Source organism: Agelaius phoeniceus, chromosome 8 (assembly GCF_051311805.1).
Source record: "Agelaius phoeniceus isolate bAgePho1 chromosome 8, bAgePho1.hap1, whole genome shotgun sequence".
Classification (NCBI taxonomy): Eukaryota; Metazoa; Chordata; class Aves; order Passeriformes; family Icteridae; genus Agelaius; species Agelaius phoeniceus.
In genome coordinates this window covers 9,823,730-9,839,077 of record NC_135272.1, presented here as the reverse complement: position 1 = coordinate 9,839,077, position 15,348 = coordinate 9,823,730, and the positions used below count along the sequence as shown (strand labels likewise).

Sequence of the window (15,348 nt, the reverse complement as noted above, 5' to 3'; positions counted from 1 at the left end):
TAATTATATTGCTATTTTTACAACCATTTTATTATTCTTAAACTTTTACAATTTTAAAAACAAATAATTGGCATTTTTCACATGCTCCTAGTGACACCTTGGAACATGCACATTCTGAGTTATTGCCTGGGATTCCAGCTCCTCCTCATCAGCCCTCTCACACTCTGCTGATGCAGGCCAGTTAATTTTGGCTTCCAGAACATGCAATAAATAGAAATAAGGCAACTGAAATAAAACTATTTTTCTGTTGGGTTTTTATTCCAAGCACTTCTTCGGGCTGCACTGGGCTGCTCCTCTCCAGCCCTGGGTGCTTCCATGGAAATCTCTTTCCATGCAAACTTCCCCTCCCCTCCCAGAGCGTTTGAGGGAGCTGCTCAGACCTCACTCTGCACAGGAATAAGATTTTTTTTAACCTCTCTTATACCAGAGAGTTCCCCCCTTGTCAATGAATTCAGTCATCAGGTGTGTTACTGACAAAAATCAAGTATTTTTTATGTCAGTGACCCAAAAGCAGGGTTTTTCCCTGCATGCTCTCAATTTTATGACATTTGTGTTTTTACTAATAGCAGATATTGGGAACTGCAGTGCTGTAAAGGGCTCAGAAATGATGAGCAATACAAGCAGCACTGAATACCCTGGCAGTTCATATATTGAAAGCTTCACTTCTGCTTTCATGCTTTCTATGAATCACTCCATTTTCTTTGATAAACCCAATACCACAAAGTTTTATGCCTCAAAAGTCTTCACCCTTCCTCTTCTGCTCTTGACACTGTCACTTTGAAAGTGACTGGAAATGCCCCCTGAGTCACCCAACACAAGCAGCTTTGCAAAGTATCCAGAATTAGAATGTAAAATTTAATTGAAAGTCCACGACCAGAAAAATAAAGACCCAGCCCATGTTGTCAGGGTATTTTGCTCTTTACTTTTATTTTATTTTTATTTTATTTGATTCTATTTTATTTTGTAAGGACAACGTTACGTCAGCAATGAGAACAGACCATTGTGCATCGCTCGCTTCAGTTACACAGCAAAGGTGGTTCCAGTTGTAAAAATAAATAATAAATAAGAAAGCAGCTGATATCTCCCTGTAAACACAGCCAGGACAACAGCCAGAGGCTCAGAGGTGGGATCAGGATGGGGGTGGTGGAATAGGGCTCGGAGTAACATCCCCAAACTGGTCTTTGGTCCCTTGCTCTGCTCAAGCAGCTGTGAAAAGCCCAAAGGATGCTGTGCTCCGGATGTTGCTGAGACAGGGGGGCAAAAGAGAGTTCCCTTGGCAAGGAGTGAGTACCAGTGGGATAAGGATCTCCAGGTTTGGTCTCTGGGGGTAAACAGAGCCCTGGAAAGCAGTTCTCAGCAGGCAGCGGTGCTGGTGGCACATTCCCCAGGACCAGCACAGGCTCCACATCACCCACCCACCCACCACTGCTGCCAAGTGGGACCCACACCTCTCCAGGACCCCAAAATTCCTGCTGAGAGGGACTTTCTGAAGAGCTGCCCCCAGGTCTGGACTGGGTGGGTGTGCCACCACCCCCAAGTCACTGAATTCACAGGATGGTTTCGCTCACTCCACGGGCTCCTGGTAAAGTGCTGTGGCTGCAGACTGGTTTCACCATCCAAGGGAACACCAAACCTGATTATAAACCCAGGCAAAGCCCTGGGTTTTCTCTCCCATTTGTGAAAATCAAGTTTCCCATAGAGTTGCTCACCAAAGTACCTGTTTGACCTCTCTGTTCCCTGCCTGGGACAAGCTGCAATGCCTTCCACATCTTTAAGGGGAGAGAGGGAACAGCATGGGCTGCAAAGCATCCTTGCACTGCCATCCAAACTCTCTAGCAGCTCTCCCTGCTGCTACTGGTGTACCTTGCTCCAAAATTGTGCTACAAATCTGTCTGGTCCTCTCAAATTATTACACAGAAAAGGTGGGAGGCATGCTAAGTGCTACAACAGCTAAAATAATTTAATTTACAAGCTCCTCAGAGCAAGGTATACACGTGTGTGCTTTCAGCAGTGCTGCTCTAATAAATATAGCTATAATAATAATAATAATAATAACAATAATGATGAAATAAATAACAATAACAGGGATAAAACATCACACACGTGACTTAAGATTAGGTGCAATCTGAAGGTTGTGGAGCTCAAGCGAGGGATGAAAACGTCACTGCACTGGTGGAAACTTTGATGCAGAGCATGCATAGGACACAGCTGGAGGATCTTGGGGTCAGGGGAAGGCAGGCTCAGGATCCCTCCAGCTGAAATTGCCACAAAGTCTCAGGGCTTTCATCCTGGCCATTCCCTGCAAGCAGGAGTGGCAGGTCCTGTGCTGCTTGTGGCAATCAGAGAGCATGTGGGAGCCCTTGGGTTGTGGGTGCTCAGGGGAATCCCATCCCTGAGGTGCACTCGCAGCTCAGACCCCATTTCTTTCCATGTCTGCAGTGGCAAAGGTCTCCAGCTGAGCTGTGAGGGCTCCCACACCCAAGGAGGGAGGAATGTGGGTCTGGCAGCTCCTGAAGCGCTCAGGGTGCTGGGGATCTTGGGATTAGGAGAAGGCAGGCTCAGGATCTCTTCAGCTGAAATTGCCACGTAGTCTTGGGGCTTTTATCCTGTGAGCAGGAGTGGCAGGTCCTGTGGGTGCTGCTTGTGGCAATCAGAGAGCATGTGGGAGCCCTTGGGTTGTGGGTGCTCAGGGGAATCCCATCTCTGAATGAGCTGAGGTGCACTCGCAGCTCAGACCCCATTTCTTTCCGTGTCTGCAGTGGCAAAAGTCTCCAGCTGAGCTGTGAGGGCTCCCACACCCAAGGAGGGAGGAATGTGGGTCTGGCAGCTCCTGAAGCGCTCAGGGTGCTGGGGATCCTGCTAAAACCCCACAACTTCAGCCGGACCCCCACCACACAGGCCTCAGCCCTCACAATCCGTGTCCCACCCCGTTCCTGGCCCCCTGGCTCGTCCCCCAGCTCGGGTCAGGTGTGCGAGCGCTTGCTGGTGCCGCGGCTGGCGGCCTGCCTGCTCATGTCCTGGTAGGAGGCAGATTTCAGGAAGCGGGGGTAGGAGTCCTTCTCCATCAGCGTGCGCGTCTTGGCCTGCGCCTCGTTGAAGCAGGCTGAGGTGGCCCCCGAGAGGTTCTTGCGGGTGATCTCCCTGGTTTCGTGGTCGATGTTCACCTGCAAGGCAGCAGCGCCCACAAATGTTAGCTCCTCTTCTACATGAGGACAAAACCTGGTTTTAGTTGGTCTTCAGATGTAGATGAAGATGGTCACAAACCTTTCTATCCCTTCACTAATGCAGCTCTGGGGTTTTTGGGGTCTCCCCAAGCCTGGCTGCCATGGGTGTCCCAGACAGCGAAGTCCAGTTAAGCACAACCTGTCCAAGCCCTTCAGGCAAGCTCCAGGGCCACAGGCAACTTTAGCAAGCTTGGCTCTTAAGTGAGATTGTCACTGTGATATTTTCTGAAAAATCCCTTTGCCAGGATTTCTTCTCCTGGGAAGCTGAGAAGCCTCAGAAAAGAATGAAAACAATAATTATCTGCTTACTTTAGAATGTGGTCTGGAGATCATTTACCAACAGGTGCATCTTTGATTGGTTCCATGTGAATTGTTTTTAATTAATGACCAATCTCAGCCAGCTGTGTCGGACTCTGAGGAGTCGGTCACGAGCTTTCATTGTCATTCTTGTTAAGCCTTCTGTCTGTATCCTTGCTCTTTCTTTAGTATAGTTTTAGAATAGCATTTTTTAATATCATATCATATCATATCATATCATATCATATCATATCATGATAAATCAGCCTTCTGAGAACATGGAGTCAAATTCTCATCTCTCACCTCGTCCTGGGGACCCTCACAAACACCACATGAGATCAGCTCTTTGGTGATTCTCAGCTCATTAGTGATTTTCAGCTCTTTGCTTGCTAAGTGCCTTTGGCAGACACAGGGAGAGAGAGGAGAAGGCTGTATGAGGTTCCACAGAGGTGTCTTTATTGGCAGCTCCTGCCAAGGGTCTCAGTGACAGCTCTTCTCTCAAACTGGGCAGAAATAGGGGTTTATACAGGGTGTAGGGGTTTTGGGAAACAGTTGAATAGTAGGGGTCAAGGCAAAAGTGACCTATCATCTTACAGAGCGATAACAAGGGTCCAAAGGTGGAAGAGGGGCTTCTTTTGGTCCAGTCATCATGACTAGGCACTTCTTATCCTAGACAACTGACCACCAGGGAGGCCTTGCAGGCCCTGTGCCTGCTACACTTCACAGTTCGACTCAATTTCTGTTCCAACATTATGTGATGGACCACACAATGTTAGATCATGAACAAGAGCACACCTTCCCACTGACCCAACAGCACTTTCATAAAACCCACCAGGATATTTCATTCCCTTCCTGCCCTATTTGATGTGACAGAAAATGATCTCACCTCCCTGGGCGCCTCATTTTGGACAAACTCCTCGAAGATCCTGTTGGCTTTGGAGGCCAGCTTGGTTTTCGAGCGGGTCTTTTTGAAGTCCTCACATGCCAGCCAGAAGTCGAGGTTCTCCTCGCTGAATTCAGTCTTCAGGAAGGTGTGGAATGCATTTACCCCACCTATGGAGCAGAGAGAAGAGCAGTTAATGGCAAAGGAGGCGAGGGGAAGAGGGCCAGCAGCAAACACTGCCTGGGGAGCATTGCCCTGGGAGCTCAGACCGTGACATCCACAGATTTCCTTTCCTTCCGGGCAAATTCCACCCTCTGAGACACCGCTAATTGGCCTCTAGACTCCAATAAAATCCTTTCCCACAGACAAGTAATCCTCTGGTTTTATTTATCTGACCTTTCTGTAATGAGGCTTCAGAGTATTTTCTTTACAGCTTCGGGAAAGAGCTAATTCTACCTAAGGAGAAGCGCGCTGACGCATCGGAACGCTGCAGGAGCCTTGGTTCTGATTTCTCAGCCCAGATCTGGGGGGAACAAGATGCTGAGGACAGGAGAGTAATTGCAGCAAGGATTTCAAAGCTGTGCTGGGAGGGTGGATTAAGTTACAAAGCTAGAGATGCTCATTAGCCATCACAGCACGTGAGAAAGACTGAGAAAAAAAATACAGTTGGCCCCAGACTAGCACTGTGGAAGGACATTGGCTGGGTGGGGAAGAGCTTTTAAGGTAGACAACCACTTTTGGATTAAAATTTGGCATTTCTGCCATTTGAATTTTGCAAAGCACAGCCAAGGTAATCATTTTTTTAAAGGTAAATAGATAATTACGAGGTCTTGGCTTGTTATAGTCAGCAATCTCCTTTTGGCTCTCATTATAATTGGAGTTATCCTCTCTACCTATTGTAAAATTGTAAAAAAATTTTAAAACTGGTTTTGGAGACTGCCATTGTGCAGAGCCCAGTGTAAGGAGGGGATGACTGGGGGAATCCATAAAATCAGAGGGCTTTGGGAAAGCTGCAAAAGGCACAACAGAAAAAAAATACAGTTGGCCCCAGACTAGCACTGTGGAAGGACTTTGGCTGGGTGGGGAAGAGCTTTTAAGGTAGACAACCACTTTTGGATTAAAATTTGGCTCTTCTGGCATTTGAATTTTGCAAAGCTCAATCAAGGTAATCATTTTTTAAAGGTAAATAGATAATTAGAAGGTCTTGGCTTGTTATAGTCAGCAATCTCGTTTTGGCTCTCATTATAATTGGAGTGATCATCTCTATAATTGTAAAAACTGTTTTTGGATTCTGCAAGTGTGCAGAGCCCAATGTAAGGAGGGGATGATGTGTGGGACTAAAAAAGAGGTCCCATCTCTGGGTCTGGAGGAGCTGCCTGCACAGGGAGAGGGAGCCAGCATCTCACAGGAGCCCTGTGCGTCACAGACACACAGCTGATCCCAGAGTAGGAAAAGGGCAAGGTTATCCACTCAAACAGCTGAATTCCTGCTCCCTGTGGAAGAGCCATCCCCGGAGGCACAGGACAGACAGACAGAGGGCAGCAATGCAGTTGTCTGAACAAGCCTGAGGGGAGGTGGCTGCATGGCTGTTTCCACCAGCCACCCAGAGCAGACACTGCCTTCTCCCCAGGGTGGGGAAAGGGTGCTTTGGGAGTACCATGATGTTCCCCCTGGTGGGCTGCTCCTCAGGGGATGCCTGTGACAGTGCTCCTGTCCCAAGGCAGCAGTGAGACAACACTTCTGCCCCCCAAAACCACCCAGCCAGGAGGAAAGGGTAGGCAATGAGCCCTGTGCCTCAGATCTGGGCAGGAAAGAGACCTCTTTCTGAACCCTCAAACACCTCATTTGAGGAGGAGGCAAGATTTCATCCTACACTGACTCCAGTCATACAGCTCACTGTGAGTACATTTGTCCTACACACTCTCACCCAGAGAAGAAAACAAGATGCTACTCACTTTTGCTCTTGAGGAGCTGGTCAAAGGACTCCCTCCATTCCAGCACCTCTTGGGAGGAGTTTCTGGAAAAGACAAAAAGGATGTGAGGCTCTCTGTCCAGCGGTGAGGGACGGGAGCACTTCAGCTGAGCAGCTCCATCAACGGGAGACAGCAGCATTCAGCAGGAAACCAAAGCCAGGGGCCAACATCCATTACCTGTGGGCTCTCTTTCCTCTCTCCTCCCTTTCTTTCACCTTCCCTGATGGCTCACCCGACCTCATCTCCATGCTGCTGGCCAGCAGGTTCTCTAGGGGCTGCTCAGAAGAGCCCTTTTGTGCCGACACGAGTCCAGCAGGCTCTCTAGGGGCTGCTCAGAAGAGCCCTTTTCTGCTGGCCCAGCAGAGCCTCCTCTGCAGGAAAACCCCCTGCCCTCAGCACTGATATTCAGTGTTCTGTGTTTAATGCTGCCTGCATTCCCTGGGGATCCCAGCCGCTGGTGTGAGGCACCAGGAAGGGCAGGAGCCCTGCGGGATCCCTGCCTCTTGCCAGGGCCCTGCTCTCTGTGCCTAATGCCAGAGCATCCGTTCCCTGCCGGGTTTTATAGCCGCTGGAGCAGGGGAGTGATCCGCCTTCCCGGCCCGCCTGGGTGGGACTACACGGAGGGGGAGCCGTGCTCTGTGCTCTGTGCTGCAGATGGGCAGGAGCATCCTTCGGGAACGGGCTGCACCCGGGGCAGAGCCGTGCTTGGCTTACCTGCGCCTGGAGCCCAGCTGCAGCTTGCTGGAGCTCCCACTCCTGTGTCCCAGCTCGGGTTTGTGAAGCAGGATGCCCAAGCGGGTCTTCAGATCCTTGGCTCTGGAAGGGAGGGAGGGAGGGGTGAGATGGGATCTCTGGACCATCAGTCTGCCGCACCCCTGGCAGGGGCTGCACCCCTCGGGCTCGGGGGGACAGCCCTCGCCCCCCAGCTTCAGCCACTTCTTGGCCCTCTGCTATGGGAAATAAACGCTCTCCCCTTGCTTTCCCTGCTCCCTGGCAACCGCGCATTAAGCCTGGGGGACCGTTTTCTCCTGCTCGCTTCCCAGGCGGAGACACATAGAATATAAAGCGCGATCTTTCCTCTGGGACAGGTAAAAGCTGCTGGAGCCCCCCCGAGCTCCCCGGAGCTATCCTGGTTCCTTTCCCCACCCCACTCTCCCGGCATCACTCCGCTGCTCCCAAACCGCTGGAAAAACAGCGATTTCCTTCCTCTCGGCACAGCGGGAGCATCCCCCTGCTGCCTGCCAGGCTGCTGCTCCCCTGCTCTGATTTTCGGGGTGCCCCTGGGCTCCCAGGAGCCTGTCAGCAGGCCCTGGGGAGGGCAGCGCCATCCACCTACCCCATGGCTTTGGGAGGCAGCACTGATGCTCCTGTACCAGGGACTGTGATGCTCCCGTGCCAGAGGCTGGGATGCTCCTGTGCCAGGGGCTGGGATGCTCCTGTGCCAGGGGCTGGGATGCTCCCGTGCCAGAGGCTGGGATGCTCCTGTGCCAGAGGCTGGGATGCTCCCGTGCCAGGGGCTGGGATGCTCCCGTGCCAGGGGCTGGGATGCTCCCGTGCCAGGGGCTGGGATGCTCCCGTGCCAGGGACTGGGATGCTGCTGTGCCAGAAGCTGGGATGCTCCTGCCTGTCCCCGCGGCGAAAGCACGGAGGAGGCACGTCCCTGCCGGGAGGTGTCTGCGGCAGCAGCAGGGCAGGAGAAGCGGCTCCTGTCTGTCCCCAGGGTGTCCCCGAGGCAGCGGCTCCCGTCTGTCCCCAGGGTGCCCCCGAGGTGCTGTGGCCCAGCTGCTGTTTGCGTGCCCGCGGCTCGCTCAGGCGTCCCCAGGCGCCCATACAAAAAATCAGAGTTTAAATGTCAAGCCGGCAGCGTGGGGCTTGGCAGGAGGAGCAACATGTCACTGAATAGTTCGGCAGTGTTGACAAAAATACTCCTGCTGCTGTCAGCTCGGAGCAAGTTGTGCAGAGGCAGAGCCAGAAAACCCCTGGTGTGTTTGTACAGCCCTGGCCAGCCTCCTCTCTCTGTCCCTGCGCTGGTTTCACCTCCGTGTTCCCGTGCTGGGGAGCAGAAGGGATGCAGCCACAAGGAATCACTTTGTGCATCCCGGTTTCCACCCTACCATCACATCGGCGGCAGCAGAGGCTGGTCCAGGTGCGACCCCTCTGCCTCCCAAAGCGCCTTACCTTTCCAGGCAAGTGATGGGCAGCGCGGCTAAGCCCCGGCACATGCTGAGAGCTGGGCACCCAGGCATCCAGCAACTCATCGGCTCCTCCCGGGGGTGCCAGGGGCTGCGAGAGGCGGCTGCGGGCACCACCTGCCCCGCGGTCCCGGGCTGGCGGCTGCGACAGCGGAGCGGAGCCGCGCTTTATATGGGCCGGCAGAGGGGAGGGGGACCCAGCATCACCGCAGCCTCCAGCCAACCAAAAGCTGCTCAGGCAGCGCCCCTGAAGAGGAGAGCTTAGGTAAGTTTGTGTGTGCTGCTAAGGGAGGGGAGAGTGGGAGGCCCAGGCTCGTCCTTGAGCATCACAGTCATCGCCGCTTCCTCGGGAACAGGAAAAAACAGGCTCGTTTTCCAGCGACGTGTGGAGCCTGCTGATGAAGCGGCGGCGGGTGGGAGAGCAGGGACAGGACAGACGCTGCAGCCCTCGCAGAGAGCCGTCAGCTCCATCCTGCTGCTCCACTCCACTGCCCCGGGGCTTCCAGAGCTCTGCCCCAGTGGTTAAAGCAGGGGGTGGCAGCCCCCAGCAGGGTCAGGAGGGTTTGTGCTTCCTGCGGGGATGCAGATGGAGAAGGAGGGTTTAATGTTTCCACTTCTCTTTAATGGCACTGCCAGCTCACAGCTGGAATATGTAATATATATATAATGTGCTGGCTGAAGTTGCACTTCTTCATCACAAATTCCCTGCTGGGTGTGTGTGCTGAGAGGAGGGAAGGGATGCACATCAAAGGAGCCAAAACCTGGGAAAGCATCTGATAATGGAGGATCCTGATGAGACCTGGAAATTGAAAGGAGATTAAAAGCCAGGGAGAGGTTGGAAACTGGAGGGGAAGGACTGAGCCAGCAAAAGAGAAAAATGAAGAGAAAGGGTTAAAGCAGTGCACAGCAGCAAAGCCCAGGGTCTGGGGCTACAAGGACCAGAGGTCCATGAGCACCAGCAGGGCCCTGGTGAGGTCAGGCTCACACAGAATCCCAGAGCTGCCCTCCCTGCAATTCCCCAGCTCAGCAGCTCTGGGAGGGAGTGACCTTTACAGCCCCTGCTCATGGCCAGCCAAGCACAAGGCCACAGCTGCCACTTCCACTCCTCATCCTCTCCCTTCCTCCCTGCTATTCCCAGCTCAGACGTTTTTCCAGAGCTCAGGTTGTCTCCTCCCCTTGCTGCCTGCATTCATCACCCACAGCACATTGCCAGAGCATCTTTCCCTTTGCCAGAGCAGCTTTCCCAGGAGAGATGAACTGTGCCAGGAGAGTGGCAGCACGAAGCCATCTGGGCCCTGGGCAAGGGGGAAAGGCTCCTCTCAAGCTGCCTTTGGGAGCAGGAGCATGAGGATATCTGGGTGGGAGACTTCAGGAAGAGCATGAGGCACCTCAGCCCCACTGAGCAGTAAAGGAGAGTCCTGTCTTTCTCTCATCACTTACAGAAAGCACAGAATGGTCTTGCTCATGGACAGACAGGAAGGATGCATCACATCAGGACTAATGACTGAACACTCACTTTGAGCTCCTCATGGAAGAGCAGCCTCTCTCCTGATGGCTCTGGGGATTTTCACTCAAATAATCAAGTTTAAGCCTTCTTGGTTAGCAGATACTCAGCTACAGATAAATGGCTGGAGCTACACCAAGCTCTTATTCATGTCTTCTCTGTGCCTTAAAACCAAGATTAGAGCCGTGATCCTTGCTGTGGATTCAAGGGAAGAAATGGAAGAGTAAAGGAGAGAGGGCTGGAAGGTTGCCTTTGCCTGTACAGCTGCTGGGAATGTCTGTGCACAGCCACAGGATGTGCTTGGCATCAGTTTTGGAAGGGCCCCACCAGCCTGGATCTCCACCCCAGTTGAGCAGCACGCTGGGAACGCTGGTGTCACAGCAGCAGTGGCACGTGGGCATGGGCACAGGCTCCTGGCACCTGCACTCTGCTCTTCCACAGAGCCACTCAAGGGTCAGGGCTGGAAAGGAGAGCTGGAGATCATGCCAAAGCAGCTTGGCACTCACCTCCCAGCTGCAGCAGGTGACCAGAGGGTTTAGGGTGGCAATGCCCCTTCTCCTCATCTCCCACATCTCCATCTCCTCCCTGGCTTTTCCATATAAATGCTGTGGGAACATCCACCTCTGTCCCTTTCCCCTCTGGAGCTGCAGCCCATCCTCCCAGCTGCAGATGTGCAGAGTCACAGGATGCTCTGGTAACCCTGCCTGGTGTTTGAGGCAGGGTCTGAGCAGGTCATGCCGAGAGGAAAAGCTCCTGGAGGCTGGACACGTGTGCCAGGCACACGGGACAGATGATTTCTGGCTGCAACTCCATGGAGCCTGGCACAGCCACCGTGCTGGCAACCACGTGCTGCTCACAGCAAATGTAACTATGGCAAAGACACAGCTGGCATGGCAGCAACTGCAACTGGTGAGCAGCCTGGGGGATGTGAGCCAGAGCAGAGAAACTCTGCACATCTCTGCCTTGACATTACAGCCTGCTGAGCCCCCCTCTTGGCTTCAGGCCCTGTTTCCCTGCTGCTTTTCCCCAGAGAAATAAAGAGCATTGGACAAGTGTGTGTGTGTGTGTGAGGTTTTTACCTTGTCCCCTGTGGCAGCTTTTGAAGCTCTGGGCTGAGGTGAGGCCAAGCTGACAGTGAAGCTGCCCATGGTGAGAGAGAGAGAGCTCGGGAAGGGAAGGGAAGGGAAGGGAAGGGAAGGGAAGGGAAGGGAAGGGAAGGGAAGGGAAGGGAAGGGAAGGGAAGGGAAGGGGTCACTCAAAGGCTGTTTCTTTTTGGGGACCACAGGAGGCACAAAGGTGTTTGCTGCGGAGCTGGCTCTGGGGCTCAGGGCAGTGTCAGCTCTGAGCCCTGGATTGGGAGCAGGATTGGGCTGTTCCAGCAAAGTCCCCCTGACCAAGGCTGGGACAGCCCCTGTGCCCACCGTGCCACAGCCCCAGCTGTGCTCCCTGGAGCAGCTTTTCTGCCTCTCCCCTGCCGTGGGGCTGCTCCAGGACAGGCATGGGCTGCCCTGGGTGAGGTATTTCATCCTGCTCAGCCCTTCCCAGGGTTATGCAACAGCCTCTGAGCCCAGCCCCGTGTGTGTACTCAGATGTCTTCATGCTGCTCTGTATCTAATTGAATTACGTGCTTCCTGTCTCATTTAGCTTAGCAGCCTCCCGCGGCTCCGGCCCCGTGCCCTCCATTATCAGCCCTTGTTTTGGAATACAAAAAAACTCTTCTGTGTCGCAACGCCTGGGGCCAGGCTGCCTTCCCAGAGCCCTGCCAGCGCCAATCCACCTCCCAGCCATAGGGTCGGGCTTCATCTGCACCGGGAAGGTCCAGGTTGGGAGGTGGCTGGGCTGAGAAGGCACCCACAGGCAGCATTTTGGGGGGTACAGCCACCCCCAGCAGCAAAACACACACACCCCATCAGCCCCAGGGATTGGTGTTTCGGGGTTATTTGCAAAATGCCAGCAACTTTGGAAAACACTAAAACCAAGGTTTCAGTCCCAAACTACAGAGATGGGGTGGGGAATTGGGAAAAGAAGGGTTTGGTGACAGGGCTGGGAGGTGGCTGGGCTGAGAAGGAACCCACAGGCACTCTTTGGCAGAATTTTGGGGGACACAGCCCCAGCAGAAAAATACACACACCCCATGAGCCCCAGGGATTGGTGTTTCTGGGTTAGTGCTTGCAAAATGCCAGCAACTTTGGAAAACACTAAAACCAAGGTTTCAGCTCCAGAAATGGGATGGGGAATGGGAAAACAAGGGTTTGGTGATAGGGTTGGGAGATAGCTGCGCTGAGAAGGCACCCACAGCCACCCTTTGGCACAATTTATGGGGGTACAACCACTGGCTGGCTTCACCCCCAGCAGCAAAACACACACACCCCATCAGCCCAGGGATTGGTGTTTCTGGGTTATTTGCAAAATGCCAGCAACTTTGGAAAACACTAAAACCAAAGTTTTCAGCCCCAGAAATGGGGTGGGGAGTGGGAAAACAAGGGTCTGGTGACGGGGTGCACAGTGCCCTTGTGTATGTGCCCCAGTGCACAGCCAGGCTCTGAGGAGAGTTTCTGGCAGGGGTATTTTTGTGGTTTTATACTGTTCAAGTGGAATAAGGGGAAGATGCAGAAAAAGTTATGGAAGGGGAGGCAGGCAGAAGGAAAAGGGCAAGAGCCAGGCTGAGCTCTGCTGTTTTGGGGTCTCACTGCAGGCAGGCTCCCCAAGGAGTCTGTCCCCAATTCCTCCTAAACCAGAGGGGAAACACAGAGGTGGCAATCAGGGATGGGCAAAGCTGGAGGCACTCCTGCCATGAAATCAGGGAGGTGCTGACTGCAAAGGAGCAGAAATGGGAGGATTGAAGGCCCTGCTCATGTTGCATAGCCCCTTCCTCCACCTGCAAGCTGTTGATGAGCTCTGGATGTGTTTAAGGAGGGAAGTAAGCCAAGGAGATGGGGTTTGGTGGTGGGCTTGGCTTAGACCTGATGATCTTAGAGATCTTTCCCAGCCTGAGAAATTCTCTGATGGTGCCAGGGAGGAGCAGGGAAGCTGCCAAGGCTGAGACAGCAGCCAAGAATTTGCAAGTGGCCCCTGAGCAGCCACATTGCAGCTGGGGCTGGGCCATGGGCACAGCTTGTGGGACAGGGACAGTCAGGGGTGGCTGTGGGACACCATATCCATGTGGCTGCAGGTGAGCCTGGCTCCATCTGGGCCTGCCCAGCCCATCCAGGATATCCCAGCTGCCCATGAAGGATCCCTCACCCTCACCCACGAGGAGTTTGATGGATTCCCAACACTCCACATTCACATGAGGCACGGGAGGAAATAGCTGCTCTGGAAATTTGTAGCAGTGCAGAAAGAGATTGTTGAAATAATAATAATAATAATAAAAAAGAATAATTAGAATTACAAATGAGGTTTTCAAGGGGCAGCTGTTACCCACTCTGCCCACGTGCTCACTTTGTACAGCTGCACAAGGAGAGGTAGCTGACAGCAGGTACTTTTAATCTTCTCTTTCCGTTCCCAGCACCTGCTTTTTAAAGCCACTGAACAGCCAGCAAAAAAAGCTTAAAGATGATGGCTAAATATATCCTAACTAAGAGGAGAGACAGAGCAGCACTAATGGCAGATCCTTCCTTGGATGCATTCAGATGGGTTTGGCTCAGCGACAGGCTGAGGGGAGAAGCGGCAGATGAAAAGGAAAAACAGCAGAAGAAAGGATTTAGGGGCAAAAATAGGGGGGATAGAAAGAAGCCAGAGGGACTGATATATTCCACTAGACCCATTTCCAGAGGAAAATTTAATTTTTGGTTTTAAATGCAACACGTGTGTGTGCAGAGCACAGAGCAAACACTCACCTTCCACAGGGAGAGGGGCACCAGGCAGGGTGGGAGCCCTCGGTGTGCCCAGGGCCAGCTGAGATCCAGGTCACTGCTCTTCCTGCTGGCCACAGCTGCTCAGGAGATGCTCAGCCCTTCCTCACTGCAGCCCCACATGGCTCCTGCAGTAAATCTCTGTCCTGGGTTGTAGGATGTGGCTTGGGGTGTGTGTGTTCTATTTGCCATCTGTCAGAGGTGGGGCAGTTCTCTGCTGTTCATGGGGCAGTTTTCTTCATCTCTCCCACAACCAATCCTCCCTCCAGGAGATCTCTTCTGTTCATGGGCCATTAATTATTAATTATCTTCTGTCCATGGACCATTAATTATTAATTATCTTCTGTCCATGGCCAGTGAGTGTCCCTGCAGGGCTGATCCAATTCCATCATCCCATGGGGAGATGCTCTGCCCAGGGGAGGAGCCAAGCATTCCTACCTGGATCCAATCTGAGGTTTGGGACAGCACAGCAGCCTCTGCCCAGTGCATTCCCAGAGGAGCAGCTTCTGCTGCCCTGCATTGCCAGAGGGAGCCCAGGCCCATCTCCAGCAGCCCTGGAGCTGCAGAGGAAAACTCCCCCCTTGTGCAGGATCCCTGCTCCAGCAGAGCCACAGCTGGCACTGCAGGAGGGCTGAGCCCCCATGGGATGGGGCTGTGCCACCCCCTGACACACAGGGGGACAGGGACTGCTCTCACTCTGGCAGTGCTTTGTTTTGTATTACTGCATTTTTATTTTTATTTTTATTTTCTTCCCTAGTAAAGAACTGTTATTCCTATTCCCATATCTTTGCCTGAGAGCCCCTTAATTTCAAAATTATAATCATTCAGAGGGAGTATGTTTGCATGTTCCCTTTCAGGGGAGGTTCCTGCCTTCCTTGGCACACACCTGGCTTTTCAAACCAAGCCAATCTCTCACCATGCAATTTCCCACTAAGACCTAACCTCACTTCAAGTACCCTGCTCCCTGCCCCTGCTAATCCCTCCCCTTCCCCCCTTGCTACCCAGGATTGCCCTCAGCTGCTGCCTGACCCTTCCCCAGCAATCCCAGCCCCCTCCAGACTCCCCAAACTGCCCCATGACTGGCTGGTGACTCTGCCCCTACTCCTGCTCATCCCTCCCTGGTTTACCCCACCAGGATGGAGCAAGCTGAGGCCCAGGTGTGAGCTGCCTGCTGGAGCACAGGGTGGCTTTTTATGGTCTGGAGAAAGCTCTTCATTTGCTGTTTGCTCTTTGTGACATCATCATCCATCCATCCATCCATCCATCCATCCATCCATCCATCCATCCATCCACACTGCTCCCTTTCCCAGGAGCTTGTGTGTGTCCCCCACTGCTGCTCATGATGCAGGGAGCAGGTTCAGCACTTGTTTCCACCTCTGGCCATGCTGGTTTTGGGATTTGGGGCAGGGAGTCCATCACTG

At 53.1% G+C, this 15,348-nt stretch overlaps 1 protein-coding gene across 2 annotated transcripts; it reads right to left on the bottom strand.

Moving 5' to 3' along the window:
* Positions 1–908: 908 nt before the first annotated feature.
* Positions 909–8,731, bottom strand: RGS16 (regulator of G protein signaling 16). Of its 2 annotated transcripts, XM_077181959.1 has the most exons (7): positions 8,556–8,731; positions 7,092–7,193; positions 6,677–6,748; positions 6,555–6,626; positions 6,360–6,421; positions 4,408–4,574; positions 909–3,164 (listed from the first exon to the last, which is right to left on the bottom strand). In XM_077181959.1, the coding sequence occupies exons 1-7, from the start codon at positions 8,633–8,635 to the stop codon at positions 2,964–2,966; spliced, it is 756 nt and encodes a 251-aa protein (XP_077038074.1). In that variant the 5' UTR covers positions 8,636–8,731; the 3' UTR covers positions 909–2,963. The 2 variants fall into 2 exon arrangements, with proteins under 2 accessions (XP_077038074.1, XP_054494174.1); XM_054638199.2 differs by lacking the exons at positions 6,555–6,626; positions 6,677–6,748 and having other exon boundaries at positions 8,556–8,729.
* Between the last annotated feature and the right edge of the window lie 6,617 nt (positions 8,732–15,348).

Coding starts and splice junctions, on each gene's coding strand:
- RGS16 (XM_077181959.1), bottom strand. CDS start 8,635: ATGAGTTGCTGGATGCCTGGGTGCCCAGCTCTCAGCATGTGCCGGGGC. Junction 6,749..7,091: donor CAGCTGGGCTCCAGGCGCAG/GTAAGCCAAGCA, acceptor GTTTTCCTGCAG/AGGAGGCTCTGCTGGGCCAG. Junction 6,422..6,554: donor AGAGGAAAGAGAGCCCACAG/GTAATGGATGTT, acceptor TGTCTTTTCCAG/AAACTCCTCCCAAGAGGTGC.